The sequence below is a fragment of the Buteo buteo genome, chromosome 14 (assembly GCF_964188355.1).
Source record: "Buteo buteo chromosome 14, bButBut1.hap1.1, whole genome shotgun sequence".
Lineage (NCBI taxonomy): Eukaryota > Metazoa > Chordata > Aves > Accipitriformes > Accipitridae > Buteo > Buteo buteo.
This window is the reverse complement of record NC_134184.1, coordinates 32,922,335-32,940,095: the sequence shown is the minus strand read 5'-3', so window position 1 is coordinate 32,940,095 and position 17,761 is coordinate 32,922,335. Positions and strand designations below refer to the sequence as shown.

The 17,761-nt window shown below is 45.6% G+C and overlaps 1 protein-coding gene across 5 annotated transcripts in view; it reads right to left on the bottom strand.

The window, feature by feature from the left end:
• WDFY2 (WD repeat and FYVE domain containing 2) overlaps positions 1 to 13,290 on the bottom strand; it is a 72,707-nt gene extending 59,417 nt beyond the window's left edge. For all 5 annotated transcript variants that reach the window (XR_012652958.1, XR_012652961.1, XR_012652959.1 and 2 more), the window contains exon 1: positions 12,921 to 13,290. Coding sequence is in view for 1 of the 5 variants with exons in the window: in XM_075046284.1 (XP_074902385.1) it covers positions 12,921 to 13,057 (137 nt within the window). In the remaining 4 variants the exon portion in view is untranslated. The remainder of the gene's footprint in view (positions 1 to 12,920) is intronic.
• Between the last annotated feature and the right edge of the window lie 4,471 nt (positions 13,291 to 17,761).

Here is a 17,761-nt window from a genome sequence, read left to right as displayed (position 1 = left end):
CAGTCTCTGGCAGCAAGGCCACCTGGCACAGAAACCAGCAGCTGCATCCAAGCTGTGTACTGGGAACGGTCCCTGCTCCAAGCCGACTCCCAAACCCTGTCTGGGGACTGCTTGACGCTGTGCAAACTGGCTCATGGCAAGAACAGTGCCTGGTACCAACAACCAGACGGTACAGTCAGCCAGATCCCCGTGCTTGAAAACATACCTTCACGCTATTTAATTTATTAGAAATACAGTCATTATAGCAATCAGCCCCGGGGTTCAGCTGCCCATTTCTCCCAGCTGGTTCATGCAGTCATTGAAAAGAGGAAACAATATTGATCCCACTGAAGTCTGCCCTACATACACCACCCTGTGCATTACTGGGCTTGTTTAGAAGAATTGTAAAGTTGGAACAAGGGGTTTGCTGTCTCTGCTCACAAGAGCTATCCTTTCTTGTTACATTGTACACCGCAATAATACCTCAAGGTGGTCCACATTTTCCCACTTTCCCTCCTTCATTTTTATTAGCCTGAGGTCAGTATAAAGGCATTGGCCAGCAACTGAATAAACAGCACTTTCTGGCTTAGAGTCATCATACTGAGCAATAAAGGGAAATCAAACTCAAAGCAAAAAGACAACCATTGCCAGGGTAATGCTTCAGAGCATCACAATGGCTGGCTTGCAAATTAGGAGCCTGCCTGCAGACACAGGCAGTATCATTTATTTCTGGAAAAATACCATTGAGTTTGGGGTGCCAATACACACACACACACACCGCTTTTTGAAACCACCGTTTGCACTTTTTAATCCACATGCAAAACACTTGAACACAGATCACTAGGCAACTACCCATGTCATTTGCTTTTTCGCACACCCAGAATTTTTGTCAAAACGGTTATTTACCTACTTCCCCTGTATCACTTTGTATACAAAACACTTCCCCACATAGTTAGCAGTCCAGGTTTTGTGATTAAGAGCAGAATAACAATTACACTTGTTTCTAAAAGAATCTGGCTCTTTAAACCATGTAAAAGTGTCTGTTCATGTCAAAAAGTGCACATGAACACAAGCTTAGTTTTAGAGCAAAGGGAAGACCACAGGAGACACTGACAGAGGCAGACCAAGCCATTTGTTAGATTTACCCAAGCTTCCTGCTGGTGACCTCAACATTTTCAGTCCTTGGGCCGTTCATTCAGATGTGTTAACACCTCATAAAAAACAGGCAATGACGTTCATTCCTGATTCCTCAAGAGTTTTTAAGTCATCAGGTTTTTCGAAGGATAAATATAAGCTGTGACGAAAAGGATGCTGTGGATGAAACTAGCTGGGGATGGAGACTTCTTGGCTTGGCTTCCTGTTAATGAAAAGTTATTAAGGAAACTCTCACCAAGCTTCTCTCATCTACCAAAGAACCTACTGGGGAGGAGGGAAACAAGGAGTAAAAGCATCCTAAATCACAGAGGAGCTTTCAGAATGCAGATAAAATTCATGCATTTTCAGGCACTACAGCATATGAATGTACTGATTGTTTAAAAAAAAAAATTTACGACTCCCTCTCCCTATTGCTTTCTCTGGTATCTAATATGGGTTAGCACAGTATTTGAGGAAAAGTTAACTGTTGGAAACCTAAGGACCATGACCACCAGCATTTACAGCATTTCTTGTTAAACAAAACCCCCCTAGCTTTACTTTTAATTTTCCACTCCAAAACTAACACTTTGGAACTGAATTAGTGGTACAAGCTACTGTGGGATTTCCTACCTTCCCACTGGTCATGTGCCCCCCGACCATACTAGCGACTGTAAAGAGCGTAAAAAGGGGAAGACGAGCTGCCAAACAGAGGTCCCAAATATGCGGTCCGCAGAAACCTTGCCTGCAGCAGGTCTGAGAGCATGTCTCTGCAACAGCCCGTCCCGCTCAGCAAGGCCCCTCATCTGCCTGTGCTTCGCAGCTCAGGCTGCCATGGGGCTCCCAAGCACCGCAGCAAGCTCTCCAAAATGTTATGTGCTTTTGCTTTCTGGCTACAAATAAACCTGGCATCAACAGGAATCAGAACGTGAACCTGAAAGTTCAGTACGTGTTTATATGGGTCTGAGTTGATGTTCCTGCTGGAAGTTTGTCAGGATCATTTACCAGCTGATATTCTGAAAGCATGATGATGGATTCATCTATTCCCACTCATTTACTGGCAGTTGCAGAAGTTAGCAAGAAGAGATTTGTTTATGAAGTCTGATTCATTTCCTGAAGGGAAGAGACTGCCTTCTTCTCTGGAAATGGATTAGTACCTATACATTGTGTAACCAATCCCCGATACATAAGACACCATGCCAAGTACAGTGCTCTATGACCCACTGCAGTTGATACTCTTAAGGTAGCTGCTTCCCCTGCTGTCTGCTGCCTGAAGAAATCCAGCATACATCCACTCTTAACCAGCAATGGCAGCTAATGCAGTCTCAAAAACTCCTATTACTCCTGACTTCAGATGCAACATAACCTAGGAAACATGAGGTAATATCAGACAGGCTTTTGCTCTTCAGACAGCGCTAAAAGCCTCAGCTACTAAGGGAGCACACAAAGTGGCCCAGGCAAGGCTCTGGTAGACCTGACACACACTTCTGGAGCTTAATTATAGTTATTCTGACTGAACAGGACATAAAGTAGGGCTCAGTGGAACAGAATAAAATGCATCATTTCACTGCAGCAAAAAGCATCAACTTCTTAATTCCAGTCATTAAGTAACTTTAGTCCAGACCTAGGGTACAATAAAACCAAAGGTGTCGATTTTGACTTGACAGATACATTATCTTCTCACCCTCCTACCTCAGCACAATTAAAGTTGAGCCAGCTTTAGTCCTCTCTTCCCCATGTTAGCAGGGCAGTGCGGTAGTACTTCGATCTCTAGTTTTATCAGTACCTGCTTCTGCCTGTGCTAAAGTAAACCATTACCATGGCATATTAAAAGCAGAGAGATCATTCACCTCTAGAAGCCAAATGCAGGGCTCTTCAGCAAAGGCCCTTTCACCCCCGCCCCAAGCTCCTGGCCAGCAGAAATCAGGCTACACCGAGGTTGCTGCCTGACCAAGGACGCCTGTGACACACGACTTTGAAGCAATGGGACCAACAGGAGAAGAGCAGGCACAAGGGCTGTATGTCTGATGCTGAAGAACAGCACAGGCATGAGCTTTCCTGCTGGACTTCCAGTAACTGCAGAAGCACAATCAGCTTTTGAGAACAGCTTATTGCTGGCAGAGATGCTGAAATGGCCAGTGAAGCAAAGGCATGATTTGTAAGTCCAACCAAGACACTAGGTAGACGGTCTCCCCTGCCACCAGAATGCTGCAGCTGTCTTTAGTCAAAGCTGCATGCAGTAGAAGCTAGGCTGGACCACAGGCTACGTATGTCCTTACCATCAAAGCAGGAAGCATCTCCTCAGAAATTCTACTTTCATTCTATCCCATGCACATGGTGCTGCAAAACCCGAGGCCTTTGCAATGTCAGGTGGAACCACTCGTTGGATGACCCCATAGCCCACATTTGCTCTAGCAAAACACAGAGCTGAGATGGGGGACAGAATTTCTCTGTATCAAATGGAAAAACAGGGATGGAGTAGGGGAATGAGAAGATACAGCTTAATAACCCTAAGGGCCAAGACGAAAACATGTTAAGTAAGGATAATTCAGCACATAAGCAAAACAAGTGCAAATTAATTACAAACAAAACGTAAGCCATCATTTCCAGTTTCACGGCACAGATTCCTGAAGTTTCCAACATACATAAAGGGGGAAAAATACTTAATGACGACCTGCCTTTTAAAAGGGATTACGTTGTTTTCTGAGATAAGGGAAAATTCTATTAAATGAAAAGGCGATCTCTTCTGGATCTTTGTGTAATAAACTGGCCTAGAAACATGCATATAGGCAAAATACCTTACAGAATATTGAGTTCAACACTTGACCTTGCAGTGTCAGCTGACATCTGCAAGGGAAGAAACCTCAGTGTAGATATTCTTGAAGAAGCATCCAAATCAGAGGAGACATCTATAAGATAAGCTTTGCTGTACTGCTTCAGAAAGGCTAAACAGCTACAAGAAGGAAAGCATCACAACAGAATAATTTTCAGTGCTCTCCTGCTTCATCTTATCTTGCACCACAGTAAGCCTACTGGATTTCCTCTTTCAGTCACTGCCTATATGTTTTTTATTCCAAGCCATAGATAAGCTAAATAGTGTGGAAGTCAGAGACTGTTGGTACCTATATATCTAAATCTTGAAACTATAGTACCAGGAGGATACATACCACTGCTCTGAACCAACACCAAAACCCTCTCTCATATCCCATCCTCTAGCATGCATTAGCTTGCTTAAATGTAATTATGTTTTCACTATACCTTATTACCTTTTAAGCTAAAGTAAATGCTTTAGCACCAACTCACGATTAAACCTTACTAGAGCTTTAAAAAAAAAAAAAAAAGCTGTTTACTCTAAGACCCTAAAGTACTCCACAAGGCAGATGCACCACCTGCTTAAGAATACAATTAAGCCTTTATTTGCTATCATAAGTGAATTTGAAGCCTAAGGTAAATTTATCAAATTTGCACTCACTGCTGGAGGTGCAAAACCTCATTATCTGCCACGTTCTAAACACAGGCAAGGATCTTCTTTCCATATCCCTTCAAGACAGGGCACTGTATTTGCTCTGTCACCTGAATCCAAATAATTCAAACCCAGATAATTCTACCTGGTGGCAAAACAGGCCAATTCACATTAGGACAACCTTTTCTCAGATTTCTCTCTGTGGGACTCAACTCCTAAGGAAACCACGATTGCAGACTTGTAAAGGTCACAAGCATTGCCTTCTGGGGCTGATCGATCACTACCGTTATTTCAAAAAACCTGCTAAGAACATCAATCTTTTACCTCACAGTAAGAGGGAATGGTACAGGATTCAGAGAATAAAAGATAACATTAGCTCAAACTTCTCAGTAAACTTGGCAGCAGAACAGCAGTGCTCTTCTACCCAGAACTGTGCTTTGGCATCATCTTTGGTTCAGTGCTCAAAACCTTAAGAGTTCCCTGAAAAAACTTAAATTAAGTGGTGAATACACATGGTATGACAAGCAAAGCCCATATGTTCAAAGTCTGGCCAAGGTTAGTTACACAACACTATTTCCTGCAGCCTGACTAAGAGAAAAATTAAAACACCATTTTTTTTAACCCAGCCTCCACAACCATTCTCCCTCTTATGAGGATGAAGGCTGTATTTTGACCATCTAAAATTTCAGCACAGTCTAATTTGCAAAATTTATTACCTGCTTTCTGATAGCCAAATATCCATTTTGACTCTTATTTATGCAGTTTCAAGCCATCAGGCACACAGACTGTGACATATGAAGAACCCTGAGAGATGCATATGGTTTCGTGATTCTGTAAAGCTCCCTCCCTGGAGGGCTGCCTGGTGAACTTGCCCTCTTCCTTCTCCAGGCTTGCTCTAGCCACTCACCCAACCTGCTTGCTGGGGTACTTGCCACTCCTGTGCAGACGTTTGTTTTATAGTTTTCCCCATTTACTGCATTTCATACTTCGCCTCACAAAAGCATAGAGAGGGAAGTTTTATTTTCTCTTTCCTAAAACGACCCATGCAGGACAAAGGCTCTGCCGAACAGGATGCGTCCCGCTGCGCGTGGCTATTCTCAGCACCCCGCGGCCGCCGCTCCCCATCCCTCCCACAGCGTCCCATCCTGCAGCATCACAGCTGCGCCCATCGCTCCCTCGCACCATATCCAGAAGGGAAACAGCTGTGGGTTTTCTTGCTCCTGTCTTTACAGCAGACTATGCTAGGGACTACTGCAATTCTCATCAAATCCCTGGGCAAATACGCACAGATACTGACAGAGTTTTATAGAGAACCATTTGTGGTTGACAGGTGTGTGACGGAAGCACTACGGGCAAGACAATTAAACACAGCTTCTGGGGTGCTTTTATGCGAATGGCCTTCCAACGTCCGAGAGGTTACAGGGCACAGAACACAGTGATGCACAGAAGATACTTGTGCAAAAGCCAGTTGCTCTCCTTAGGGCATTGCACATCATTTACAAAGCTTTTGGAGCTCCCAAGCACAGGAGCATGCACGTGGCTGCATTACGCCCTCCCATTCTCTCCTTCCCATTCGTCCTCCGATCCGCCAAGTATATTCTAACTTCTCTTAAGACTGTTACAAACAACATTTTGCGAAACTTGTGCCACTTTCAAGCAGTTCTCTCGTATGTGTTATCACATAGCTCAGAGATGTTGCTGGGAAACCTGGGCGCAGATGAGAGTCAGCAGATACCACGCAGGAACCATGCAGCTGGAGAGAGGGAAAGAAAAAAGACTCTACCTCAGTAACCAAAATCCTATAAGGTAGGTCAAAAAAGCTACTGACATACTTCTGTTGTGCTACAACTTCACAAGCTTTTTGAGACCTTCAGTCTGCTAAGTGACCCTCAATGAAAGGCCAGCCTTACTGAACTAGCCTGGAAGCTTCAAAACTGTTGCAATTCCTTCATTTTAAGGTATTGCAGCCGTTTAATGCTGCAGCATCACTGCCTCCTCTAGCTATCTTTAGCTTTAGGAGAAAACCCAACCAGTTTCCTGCAACAGCACATTTTTGTTACATGCCAGGTCTGTACTGCACATACTCCATAGCCAGCATTTGCTCTTCTTCCAGGGGCTGCAGGGCACACACAGAGGTGGCATTGTACAGTCCCCTCTTGGCGAGGAGCATTGGTCAGCTGCAGGACTGGAGAGACTGCAGGGGAAGGTCACCAAGCCTGACAGGTACAAGACATGCTGATGAGAGATCCAGTCTCTGCATAAGCACATGCTAGTGAAACTGAGATGGGGTTGGGGAAGACAAGAAGAAAAAGGAGAACTGGTTAATACGGGAGGTAGACGCACCATCCTGAAACTTGCTGCAACTCAAGAGCATTGTTCAGCAACTGGCAGAAAAAGAGGCTACCACAAGGCAAATGGAAGGTCTATTAAATAGCTCTTCTTATTCCAAATAAAGCTCGTAAAACAAGATACAGACATCTACACCTTTTATATCAAGAATAATCTCTAAAACAGAGAGGTGAGTAAAAACCACTGCATCTCTGACTCTAAGATGCTCAAGCACTTTATGTTCCACTCTATTTTGATGTCTAATTGCGCTGCTGAAACTGGGTCTGTACAAGTTGTGGTCCAAGCCACATCATACCACATTTTTGCAGCTGCCACCTTGCAGTTAAGACATGAACTTAATACAACTGCAGGAGTTGCACTGATTTGTGCACTGACCTACATGAGCTAGCAGTTGCAGGATAGCTCAAATCAGAAAGACAAGACTAAATGCTTGTGCTTTAAATCTTTAACTGACACTAAGTACCTGGGGAAGAGCATCGTAAAGCAAGGGACATAGAAGCTCTGGCAAACTTCAGCGAGTTCGTCTCCAGGTGGTACAAAGTGCCACAGAGGGTTAAAAAAATACATTGCAAGGTCTCCCACAAGTCACTAAGTAGAGTTTATCATCCCCAGCAAGTACTCAGCAAAACATTTTATGTGCTAATCCCAGGATTTTGGCATCTCAACATGACACATGTTAGTCAAATCAGGAACAGTTACTTTTCAACATCTGCAACAATTTCTGACTCCAAGAGCTTTTGGACCTCCTGTCTTCTCTTAAACCTCTTGCCAGCACCCACTTCTTTCACTCAAACAGCCAGCACGAACCTCCACCCTGAGCTTTATTCCAAACACAGTCATCAAGTTGCGACACATCCAATTAGTTTAAAAAAAATTCAGAGCAAACAAGTTGCATCTACAGCAACAGGTCTCTTACAAACCTTTGCACTGTTCATGTAGAGTTCCTTCATTTCCTCTCAACAATTTCATCAGTGACTGATGTTTTTATCAAAATTTAAAGAACCTCCAGGCAGGGACAAGTCTTTTTACACCTGTGAAGAGCATCCACACCTTCTGCACTGCTTGAACTACTGCTCATGCTGCAATAACCTGGGTGTGAAACCTACAGGCTTCGGCAGGTAAACATACACAGACAGCATCAAAAGCAGTTCTCACGCCACCTGCACTTCTGCTGCAAACCAACAGACACACACAAAGCAGAGTCGTCATCAGTGACATAACCCTGTGCTTAGATGAGAATTACAGACCTGTACTGCAACCACACTGCTGGGCAAAGCAATTGCTTTCTACCACTCCACTGCAGGGGAAAGGAAACCCAGAGAGTTTACTGAGGGTCTGCAGTTTCCTCATGTCCTGCCTGGATGCAGCACCAATGGAAGAGTCCAGCCTTTCCATCAGAGGTATTTCACAGGCGTGAACTATAACACTAAACGCTTCATACCCTGGATCTGGACAAGAAAACCACAAGGAGCAAAAGATTGGTTTTGATATATTTAAGGATGGAAAGAACACGCTCCTCCATGCTAGAAGGCATGTCAGCAGAACGCCAAAGACAACCCCCACACTTCTTGTTATATGCACATTCCCATTCCTAGTTCACCATTAGTTTAGCAAAGTTGAGATTTCATCTACACAAGACGGCCATTCATTTCTGTAGCCCCTAAAAAACCTGCTAGTTAGCATACCCAGAAGACAAGCCCTGAACAACAGCTTAAGTGCACATCTGCATTTAAAAACCTCTTAAGTACAGATCTTCATTTAAAAACCTCAAACTGGAAACCAAACCTAGCAACACAAGCTCTGTACAGTTTTCTGTATGTGAGATGAAGACAATAATATGAACATATGTGACAAACAGTCTGGGCTCACTGTTTATACAGTGATCCATACAAAGAAGCTGAGACATCTCAGTTCAAAAGAAACTTAAGATGATACAAGGTAGTAGAGAAGACAAAGGTCTCTGTTCCCTTGTTTAAAAAAAAAAAATCATATGACATAAATATTTTTCTCCTACGTTTTGTCATCTTCTAGGAGACTAGAATGCTTGTTTTTTAAAAAGAATGGATTTTGACAATTTTCAGTTGACTATAAAGTATTCACAGGAGGTAAAAGCTTTCAAAGAGAACAGTTCTTGACTGTAACATGTACATTTCCAAGGTCTGTAGCATGGAAGTGAGCACAGAACTCACCCAAAAGAGGGCACAGACCAGAGTTCATAATTATCAGGAAAGTTGCCTGCAGAAGCACATGTCTAAGATTTCCTCACCTACGATGCAGCTAGTGGAAAAAAAGACGGCTAGCGGCAAAGTGCAGGTTTACCATGATGACACCTAGCCCCCTCCTGCCAGTCTTGCACCATGACACACGATCAGCACATCGGACACCCAGCTGAACTAGCACTCACATCACTGGCAGGCTCTTGAGAAACACAAAAGCATGCCAACACCAAGCAGAACTGCTTTGCTTGCGCTGAAAGCTGGGTGAGTCAGTGCACTTCTCCCACCATATCCCCATGCTCAGGTAAGATTAATGACACTAAATCTTCTCCGAAGCATGGAGTTAGATATGTCTGAACTTGACATGCCAGTGACCTACTTTTCAGACATGCCCGACACCCACATCTCCCTCTGAAGGCAACAAAAGACAAGGATGCTCAGCAATTTTGAAACGGTAGCACATGCTTTTAACACACAGGAAGCTAATGACAACTTAGGGCCAGCTGTGAACATTAGGAAAATCCCACTTTAGCTTCATGCATAGCACCTAGGGCACTCAATGCTATGGATCACTCAAGACTCTACATGCTTGGATATACGTGTCTACTAATTCCACCAGTTTGCTAGCAGGTGAAAGAGCATGGATGAAAGCTAATAATTTTTTTCTTATAGCCCTGCTGCATCAGATTTATACATTCTTGAATAACAAATGCTGCCACTCCTTTAACTCTCACCTGCCTAGACAGGTGCATCCCTTTTCCTTAGAAGAAAAACATAAAATAAAATTACATCTTATCCCTTCCAATGCACACCAGCTGTACTGTAAAGAGATACAGGCTCAGTCTATTTTGTCCTAATAAGGAATCAGACAAAAGAACTAAGATTAGGACACAATGCACATTTTCTGACTGATTAGGATTCAGAAAAGAAAATATGTAGACCATACAGGTGATGCACACTGAAAAGAAACTTCAACCTTGCAGGTTACATAAAGTTTAGATCATCTAGTTAAATATGTAAACACCCTCCCCTGATTCCTTCTTTCCCCCTCTATGCCATTCTTTAAGTAATAATAGAGAGTGTGGCCATTCCTCAGTTTTCATTTTATTGCTTAAAATATGTGCATATATGTGCTACAAATACAACGATTCAGGGCTATATAATGCATGACTATGTCTGCAAGCTATAGCTGAAACCACTTCCGTGTCTTTTAAAGCCAGATAAAACCACTGGTGCCATACAAAATAGAGACTGAGCTCCCGCTTTGAAGGGTTTACAGGTACAGAGCCACATCATGCACTAAAGAAAACCTTCGAAGCGGTACTTGGTTGTTGCATATGTTAAGACTACCAGCAACTTCAACAGTTACATGTTCAGCCATTAGCGAGCAAACAGAGGGAGAACTCCCTCCTCTTTGCCTCCAGACAACAGTCCTCCTCCAGCCTGAAGCAGGTGCTGGAGATGGCAAGTCATTCCAGCTGAAGCTCTCTGCAAAAGTTTCAGAACATTTCTCTCGTACGAGCGGTACACATCACAGGCTGGTAAACGAGGCCAAAACTCACTCATTTGACTAACGAGAGACAGATAACATCTCCATAACCGTCCTTTACGGTTTCCAGGAATCTCTAAAAGCCCTCCACATTCCAAGGCCATTAAACAACCAAGTCAACACTAGCACTGGAAGCCAGGTCCAAACAAGAAAAGGTACCATAAGGATCTGCACAAGCCTAGTCATCAGCCACAGGTACTGAGAGTCTGATAAACTATGCTTCCACCCCAAGTACCCTGAAACGTCCAAGTTTGACTCCCAACCTGCTATTCCTTCCAAGTAAGTTTAGACTCTGAACCTTTTAATTACAATAAAGATGCTAATGGAGATGGAAAATGAAAGAAAAAGCCATCATTCAACATCTTCATGCCTAAAGAAATAAAAGGCACGATCATAGCTTATAGCATCTCAAAGAGACCGCAAACCAGCCCCACAAGCAGGCAAATTACCTGGTTAGTGCCTTCAAACAGAAAATAACCTGGGAACCTCCAGAATTACTACAGTATTTTAACGTCCATAGAGCTATCCTGTGTCACCGGCAAAGCTTTAGACATCATCAGCACACCTGACAGCAGTTTTCTTTACTCGGTTTCCTCAGTACACAGGATGTAACTGACCTACAGCAGGGGGTTGCTCTGGGATAGGAAGGGAGAGGGTGGTGCTCGCGAACCAGCAGTTTCTTAGTGGGAAACCCCTGGTTTCTGCCTCACCCCTTGTTTCTTGAACCTGACATTTCTATTGTTGGTGAAACAAAGATCTCTCACCAACTCCTTTCTCTACAGAGAAATGCCAATTTGGAGCATCAACCCATTCTCAACAATTCATACCTGCTAAAACAGCAAAAGCTACTTGTTTTTTCTAAAGTGGGGGGAGAGGCAGAGATTGCGAGACAGACATATACAAGAGCCAATTAATTTCAGGAATACTTTCTTACAGGTGAAAAGAATTGGCTGACTAAGCCTAACAAGCAACAGTGAGCCGAAACACACTCAAGCTCTATTCAGCTTCACAACAAATAAGTAAAAAAATGTAAAGAAAATAAAATCGTGGCAATGTAGCAATGTAAAACTCTGCTTAAGGTCCCTTTTACAGTGTGCTTGTTTTAAATAGCTCAGTTCCTCTTACTACGAGGCATGAGAGTTCACCTGGAGAGCACAGCTTAGATGAACTTAAATGATCTTAAATTTGCACATATTTGACAACTAGCTGAAAACTAACTCACAGTGAGGACAAAGACAAGATGAAAGAAATACTGACAGTTTTCCAGAAAGCTAGCAGAAACATAAAAGCAGACACTCAACAGGGTAACAGGCATCCAAGAGAAACAGTCCACGAAAAAAACCCTTCAGAATCAAAACATATTCACAGACCAGTCAACATTTGTCTTTCAAGCTAGGGACATAGGTTACACACCGTGCACCCGAGTTGGAAAACAAACAAACAAACAAAACCCTCTACTTAAAATAATTATATACGGGGACTCCGCAAGAAAAATGAGCTCTTACTTTAAAGGCAGGCACCTTCAGGATGGAGTTTTGAAGCTCCAGCTGCAGGGCTGGATTAAGTTTGGGCTCTTTCAGAAGAGACAAAGCTGCCCCCGGGCAGCCCCAGACCCCGCACAGCCCAGCTAAACGGCTCGAAAACATTCTCCTCTTTGGCACCTTTACAACACGGGCTTTAACTCCAAGATCCTCCCAGTGATACAGGGTATTTTTAAACAATTACCAAGAAACGTTTGGAGGGGAGAAACGGGAACCAAAACTCCTGTTTTAGCCAACGCCACCGCAATCTTTAGGCAAGGTCAAGGATCTCCACAGCCGCCCCCCCTCCCGGCGAGCCTTGTGATGAAGGCGATCTCAAACCCCGTTTTTTACCCACGGGGAAGAAAAGTCCCTCAAGTCCCGCAAGTTTCAGCGGCCCCTCAGCCCCGCTCCCTGCCCCGACCCCCACGGCGGTGCGGGAGGAGGAGGAGATGGACGCCAGGCTGGAGACCCTGACCCCAAGCTCCTTCCTTCCCCTCCAGGGCCAGATGCGGCTGCCTAAAGCGACGACCCCAGGCCGGACCGGCGCGACCCTGACACTCGCCTGGACGCCGGTGGCGGAGCCTACAGTCACCTCAGCGGTGGCGGTGGTCCGTCGCCTCCACCGTCGCTCGTCGGTGGAGCTCACCGACGAGCGACGGTGGAGGCGACGGACCACCGCCACGGCCCCGCAGCCGCCCGCTCCCCGGTACCTGTCCTCGGAGACGCTGATGACCCCGTCCTCCTTGGGCACTATCGCTGCCATGTTCACCACCTCCTGCGAACCCTCCACTTTGTTAAGCAGGAGGGGCTTGCGAGTCAGCGCCTTGGGCTGAGGCTCCGCCGCCATGGGCGCCGAGGGAACGGCGGCTACCGGAGGAGGCTACGGCCGGGGGAGCCGGCCCGCACTAGCCGAGGCGGAGGAGGGACTCGCCGGAGCCGGGCTCCGCCGCGGGCTCCCAGCGAAGGAGGAACCAAAGCGGCGGCGGCGGCACCGCCCCCCGAGCTGGGCCGGGCCCGGGCGCGGCGGCCTGAGGGGAGGAAAATGGCGGCCGCCCAGCCGCCATCTCGCAGCGTCGGGCTGCGGCGCCGCGCCTTCGCGAAGGACGAGCTCTCGTCAGGCGGCGGTTTAAACGCACGTCTCGTTAATGGCTGCCCTCCCAGGGGCGCGGGTTGTCGGGGCCGAGGGCGGGTGCGCCTCGGGGGGAAGGGGGCAGCTAGGTAAACGCGTCCCGCTTCTGAGAAGGCGGCTTTGCTCTCCGCCTCGTCGTCGCGTTGCCGCGAACCCTTTTGCGAAAGATGAGGGGAGTAAAGATTAGGCGGGGAGATGTGCTTCCCTCTGCGTATATTGCTTTTTCCTGCCCGAGTTTATCTCGGGTCTGACGGCCAGCCTGTGAGGCAAAGACTCAAAGGGATTTCTGCCGCCGCATGAGGCAGCGGGACCTTGCTGTAGCGAACTTTTCTGCAGTGGTTTCTGCGTCGCACAACGCGATTGAACAATTTCTACGTGACTTTCAGTACTTGGTGTTGAAAATGGGCGAAACAAAACGCGGGGCCAGCCGGGCCAGAGGTAACGGCCAGCGCCAGCCTTGCGGCAGGCAGGGGCTGGCAGCAGGTTGGCAGGGCTGAAATTTGCCATCGGAGAGCTTATTCCTAAGAGAAACGCAACAGACTTCCAGCAGCTCATTTTCAGCACGATGCTACTTTACACTCGCTTTTCCTGACGGATTTGAGGTCCAGCAAGGTCACATAACATACCCAAAGCTCTGTGCTAAAGCCAGTGAAAAAGCGCTTCCTCCTGAGGTATGCACCAAACTTTCATAATCTGTCTCAAAAGATTCTGGAAAATCGTGCTCAATGTCTGAACTGCTGTCCTACATCACAGAATTCGTCAGCAGATTGGGAAGCATTGTTTCAGCTGTAACTTTAAATTTACCCACACTAAGCCGATGAGCAGCAGTTCTCTGTGATAAAATTCAGTGCTCCTGCCCATCAGCAGAAAAACTGAGGAGGCTTGTAAGAGTTCAGGCATGAAAAGCTCAAAGATTGGGAGTTTACTTTTTCCCTGGGAGTAACATACAGCAGTGTCCCCAACAGAACAACAAATCCTGATTGTCGACTTGCCGCTTAGGTTGCTTATGCAGTAGATATAGGCAACAGAGGAAAGATACAGTCAATTTTTCGGGGCAGAAAATAAATTTTCACAATGTGTAGTAATATGTGCTATGCTAAACAAACAAGCAGTATCTACAGGACCACAGCAAGACTTTTAAGCTTTACTTGACTAAACTATTAGAGGTTCACAAGAGTACTGTGGAGGGAAAGGTCTGGTCAGCAACAGCTGATAGCTGTATAATGGCTTATAGGAAATGAATCTGCAGTCTCAAACTATTTCCCAGAGGATGTGTGATTGCACTAGATAACATCTCTTTCTCACAATTCTCAGAAGGGAACTACTACTAAACTAAGGGAACTGCTATGGATGATCCTGCAGCCCTAGGCCAGGCCTACAGATAGAAAGAAATGCTCGTCTTGCTACTTGATGAGATGTGAGATATTCCTTGAAGACATCAGTATACTTGATAGTTTTCAGAATGGACGTGTATCTGAAAACGTCTTTTAAAACTGAAGTCTGGCAAGGTCTGCTGTCTTTGCAGTTGTTTGCATTCAAGACTGGGCACTGTGCATTGCTGACAGATAAATGGGCTGAGAGTATGCCGGAGACAACAGACTGCAGGCTCTTGGGAGACCCAGAATACTTTTTGCCAAACAGGCCTTTAAGGAAGCACGTAATGGAGAAAATGAGTGTCTTGATAGGCAAAGGCGTGGTTCACAGGACTGGAAATTGGTCCTGCGTATCCCCCAAATTAGCTGGATTTTCTTCAATTGCCTACTGAGACATACTACGTTTCCCTATTGACCTTGTCTCCCCTATATCCTTAAACAGCTACAGGTCCAACACTACTCCTTCAAGGTTTAAGACACTGTTTGGAGGAAAACACTGAAAGGCAGGCATGCATTTTGGACCACAGCCAAATAATACTATGCTGAAATCAAATATATGCTTTATATAAAGGTCTGATCTTTGGAAATAAGTTACCTTCGGCGGGGGGGGGACGGGACACGACACGACACAAAAACACAATGCAAGAGAGGCTCCAGTGGCCAGTCAAGAAAAAATCTTATAGGCATGATTTAAAGCTTATCTGTAATGGTGACTTCCTCGACAAAACCAAGACCAGGAAGGCACTTGAATAATAGAAAGGTATCCTGAGGTCTAGTGCATCACTTTACGAGATGTCCAAACCTGGGGTCAATGCTCTACTCTTCCTTATAAGATGGGGAAATATGGTTGGGAAATTATTGCACACAAAAGAAGTTTTGCTATGATTGAAGGAAGAAAAAGTAAGGCATGGAAAACTAGGGAGAGGAGGAAGGTAAGCAGAGAAGAAATAGAAAGATTTCAAAGTGAAATGGGAACCTGGAGCTTCCTCCTGCATTGCACCTGACAGGGTAGAATATTGTCATAATAGTGGAAAAGGCATTGAAATTACCAACAAGGCCTGAGTGTTCTCCCAGATCTACTGTTGTCACACACAGTTCAATCAAAACCTTTTAAAAACAATTTTCCCATAATGACAAAAACTAATGGACAAAAAGTCTTCAAGTTAGAATCGTTGTAGACATCAAGTTTAATGAGTATCTACAGAAGCAAAATTAGGGTAGTTTAGAAAAGCGTTTCCCCATATAACTGAAAAAAAATCAAGACAATCAATCTTATAAATACCTCTTAGCAGATTTTTTTAAATTATCTGTCATAGCTTTCAGGTAGGATTACATGGATTAAAAATACTGCTAGGACTGAAAGCAAGATGAGTTAGTAACTGAATTTGAAACCAAGAAAAGCAAGCTTATTCCATTCTTTTTCTACATTCAGAAGAATTTTAGGGTTAAAAATTATATGATGCTCCTCTGGTATGTGCTTTTTGCAGGAAATCACAAAAATTACATGGAAGGAAATTTACATGATGGCATCATTTAAAGGTTCTTTTTCTTGTTAACATAATTCTGAATTGGTAGAAAGTGTGGTTACTAGTATGGTATGCTTGGATGTATTGGGTTTGCCTGGCAAGGTTTTGGTAGTGGGAGGGCTACAGGGGCAGCTTCTGTGAGAAGCTGCCAGAAGCTTCCCCCATGTCCGACAGAGCCAATGCCAGCTGGCTCCGAGACGGACCCGCCGCTGGCCAAGGCCGAGCCTACCAGTAACGGTGGTAGTGCCTCTGGGAGAGTTAAGAAGGGTGAAAAGTTGCTGCAGAACAGAAATTGCAGCCGGGAGGAAGGAGCAAGAACATGTGAGAGCGACAACCCTGCAGACGCCCAGGTCAGTGCAGAAGGCGGGGAGGAGATGCTCCAGGTGCGGGAGCAGAGATTCCCCTGCAGCCCGTGGGGAAGACCATGGTGAGGGAGGCTGTCCCCCTGCAGCCCAGGGAGGTCCACTGTGGAGCAGATCTCCACCTGCAGCCCATGGAGAGAGGAGCCCACGCTGGAGCAGGTGGGTGCCCCCGAAGATGGCCGTGACTCCATGGGAAAGCCTGTGCTGGAGCAGTCTGTGCCTGAAGGACTGCAGCCTGTGGAAGGGACCCATGCTGGAGCAGTTCGTGAATAACTGCAGCCCATGGGAAGGACTCACGTTGGAGAAGTTCGTGGAGGACTGTCTCCCGTGGGAGGGACCCCACAGTGGAGCAGGGGAAGAGTGAGGAGTCCTGCCCCTGAGAAGGAAGGAGCAGCAGAGACAAGGGGTGATGAACTGACCCCAACCTCCGTTCCCCGTCCCCCTGTGCTGCTGGGAGGGAGGAGTTGGAGAATTCAGGAGTAAAGGTAAACCCAGGAAGGAGGGAGGGGTGGGGGGAAGGTGTTTTTAAGAGTTGGTTTTATTTCTCATTATCCTACTCTGATTTGATTGGCAATAAATTAATTTCCCCAAGTTGAGTCTGTTTTGCCCGTGACAGTAATTGGTGAGTGATCTCTCCCTGTCCTTACCTTGTCCCATGAGACTTGTGTTCTATTTTCTCTCCCCTGTCCAGCTGAGGGGGGGAGTGACAAAGCAGCTTTTGTGGGCACCAGCATCCAGCCAGGGTCAACCACCACATTGGATTATTTGAACTTTCTTGGAAAAGTATATCTGTCAGTAACATGGAGTGACAAACAAGCTGAAAAATGCAGCCTACTTTATATTGTATTAATATTACCTCATCTTTGTTTCTTAGCATCATTTCTCTTACTCTGCATTTTGGCATGTCACCATGGTAAATGAAACATCCTTCCCTCTGTTAGTTTTGGCCTTTATCTTCTTGATGTGGGTTGACCTTCACTCCTTTGATTTGGATAGAGCAGAATTAGGCTGCCTGCCTATGAGCACTAACAGCGGCTCACGTATTCACACCCAGGGTGACGCCCGAAGACCTCTGGGAAGAAGCAGTGCTGGTTTGAACCGATGTGTTCACACACAGTGGAGCCACTTTCCATCCCCTCGTACCGCACCAGTCTTGGAGGG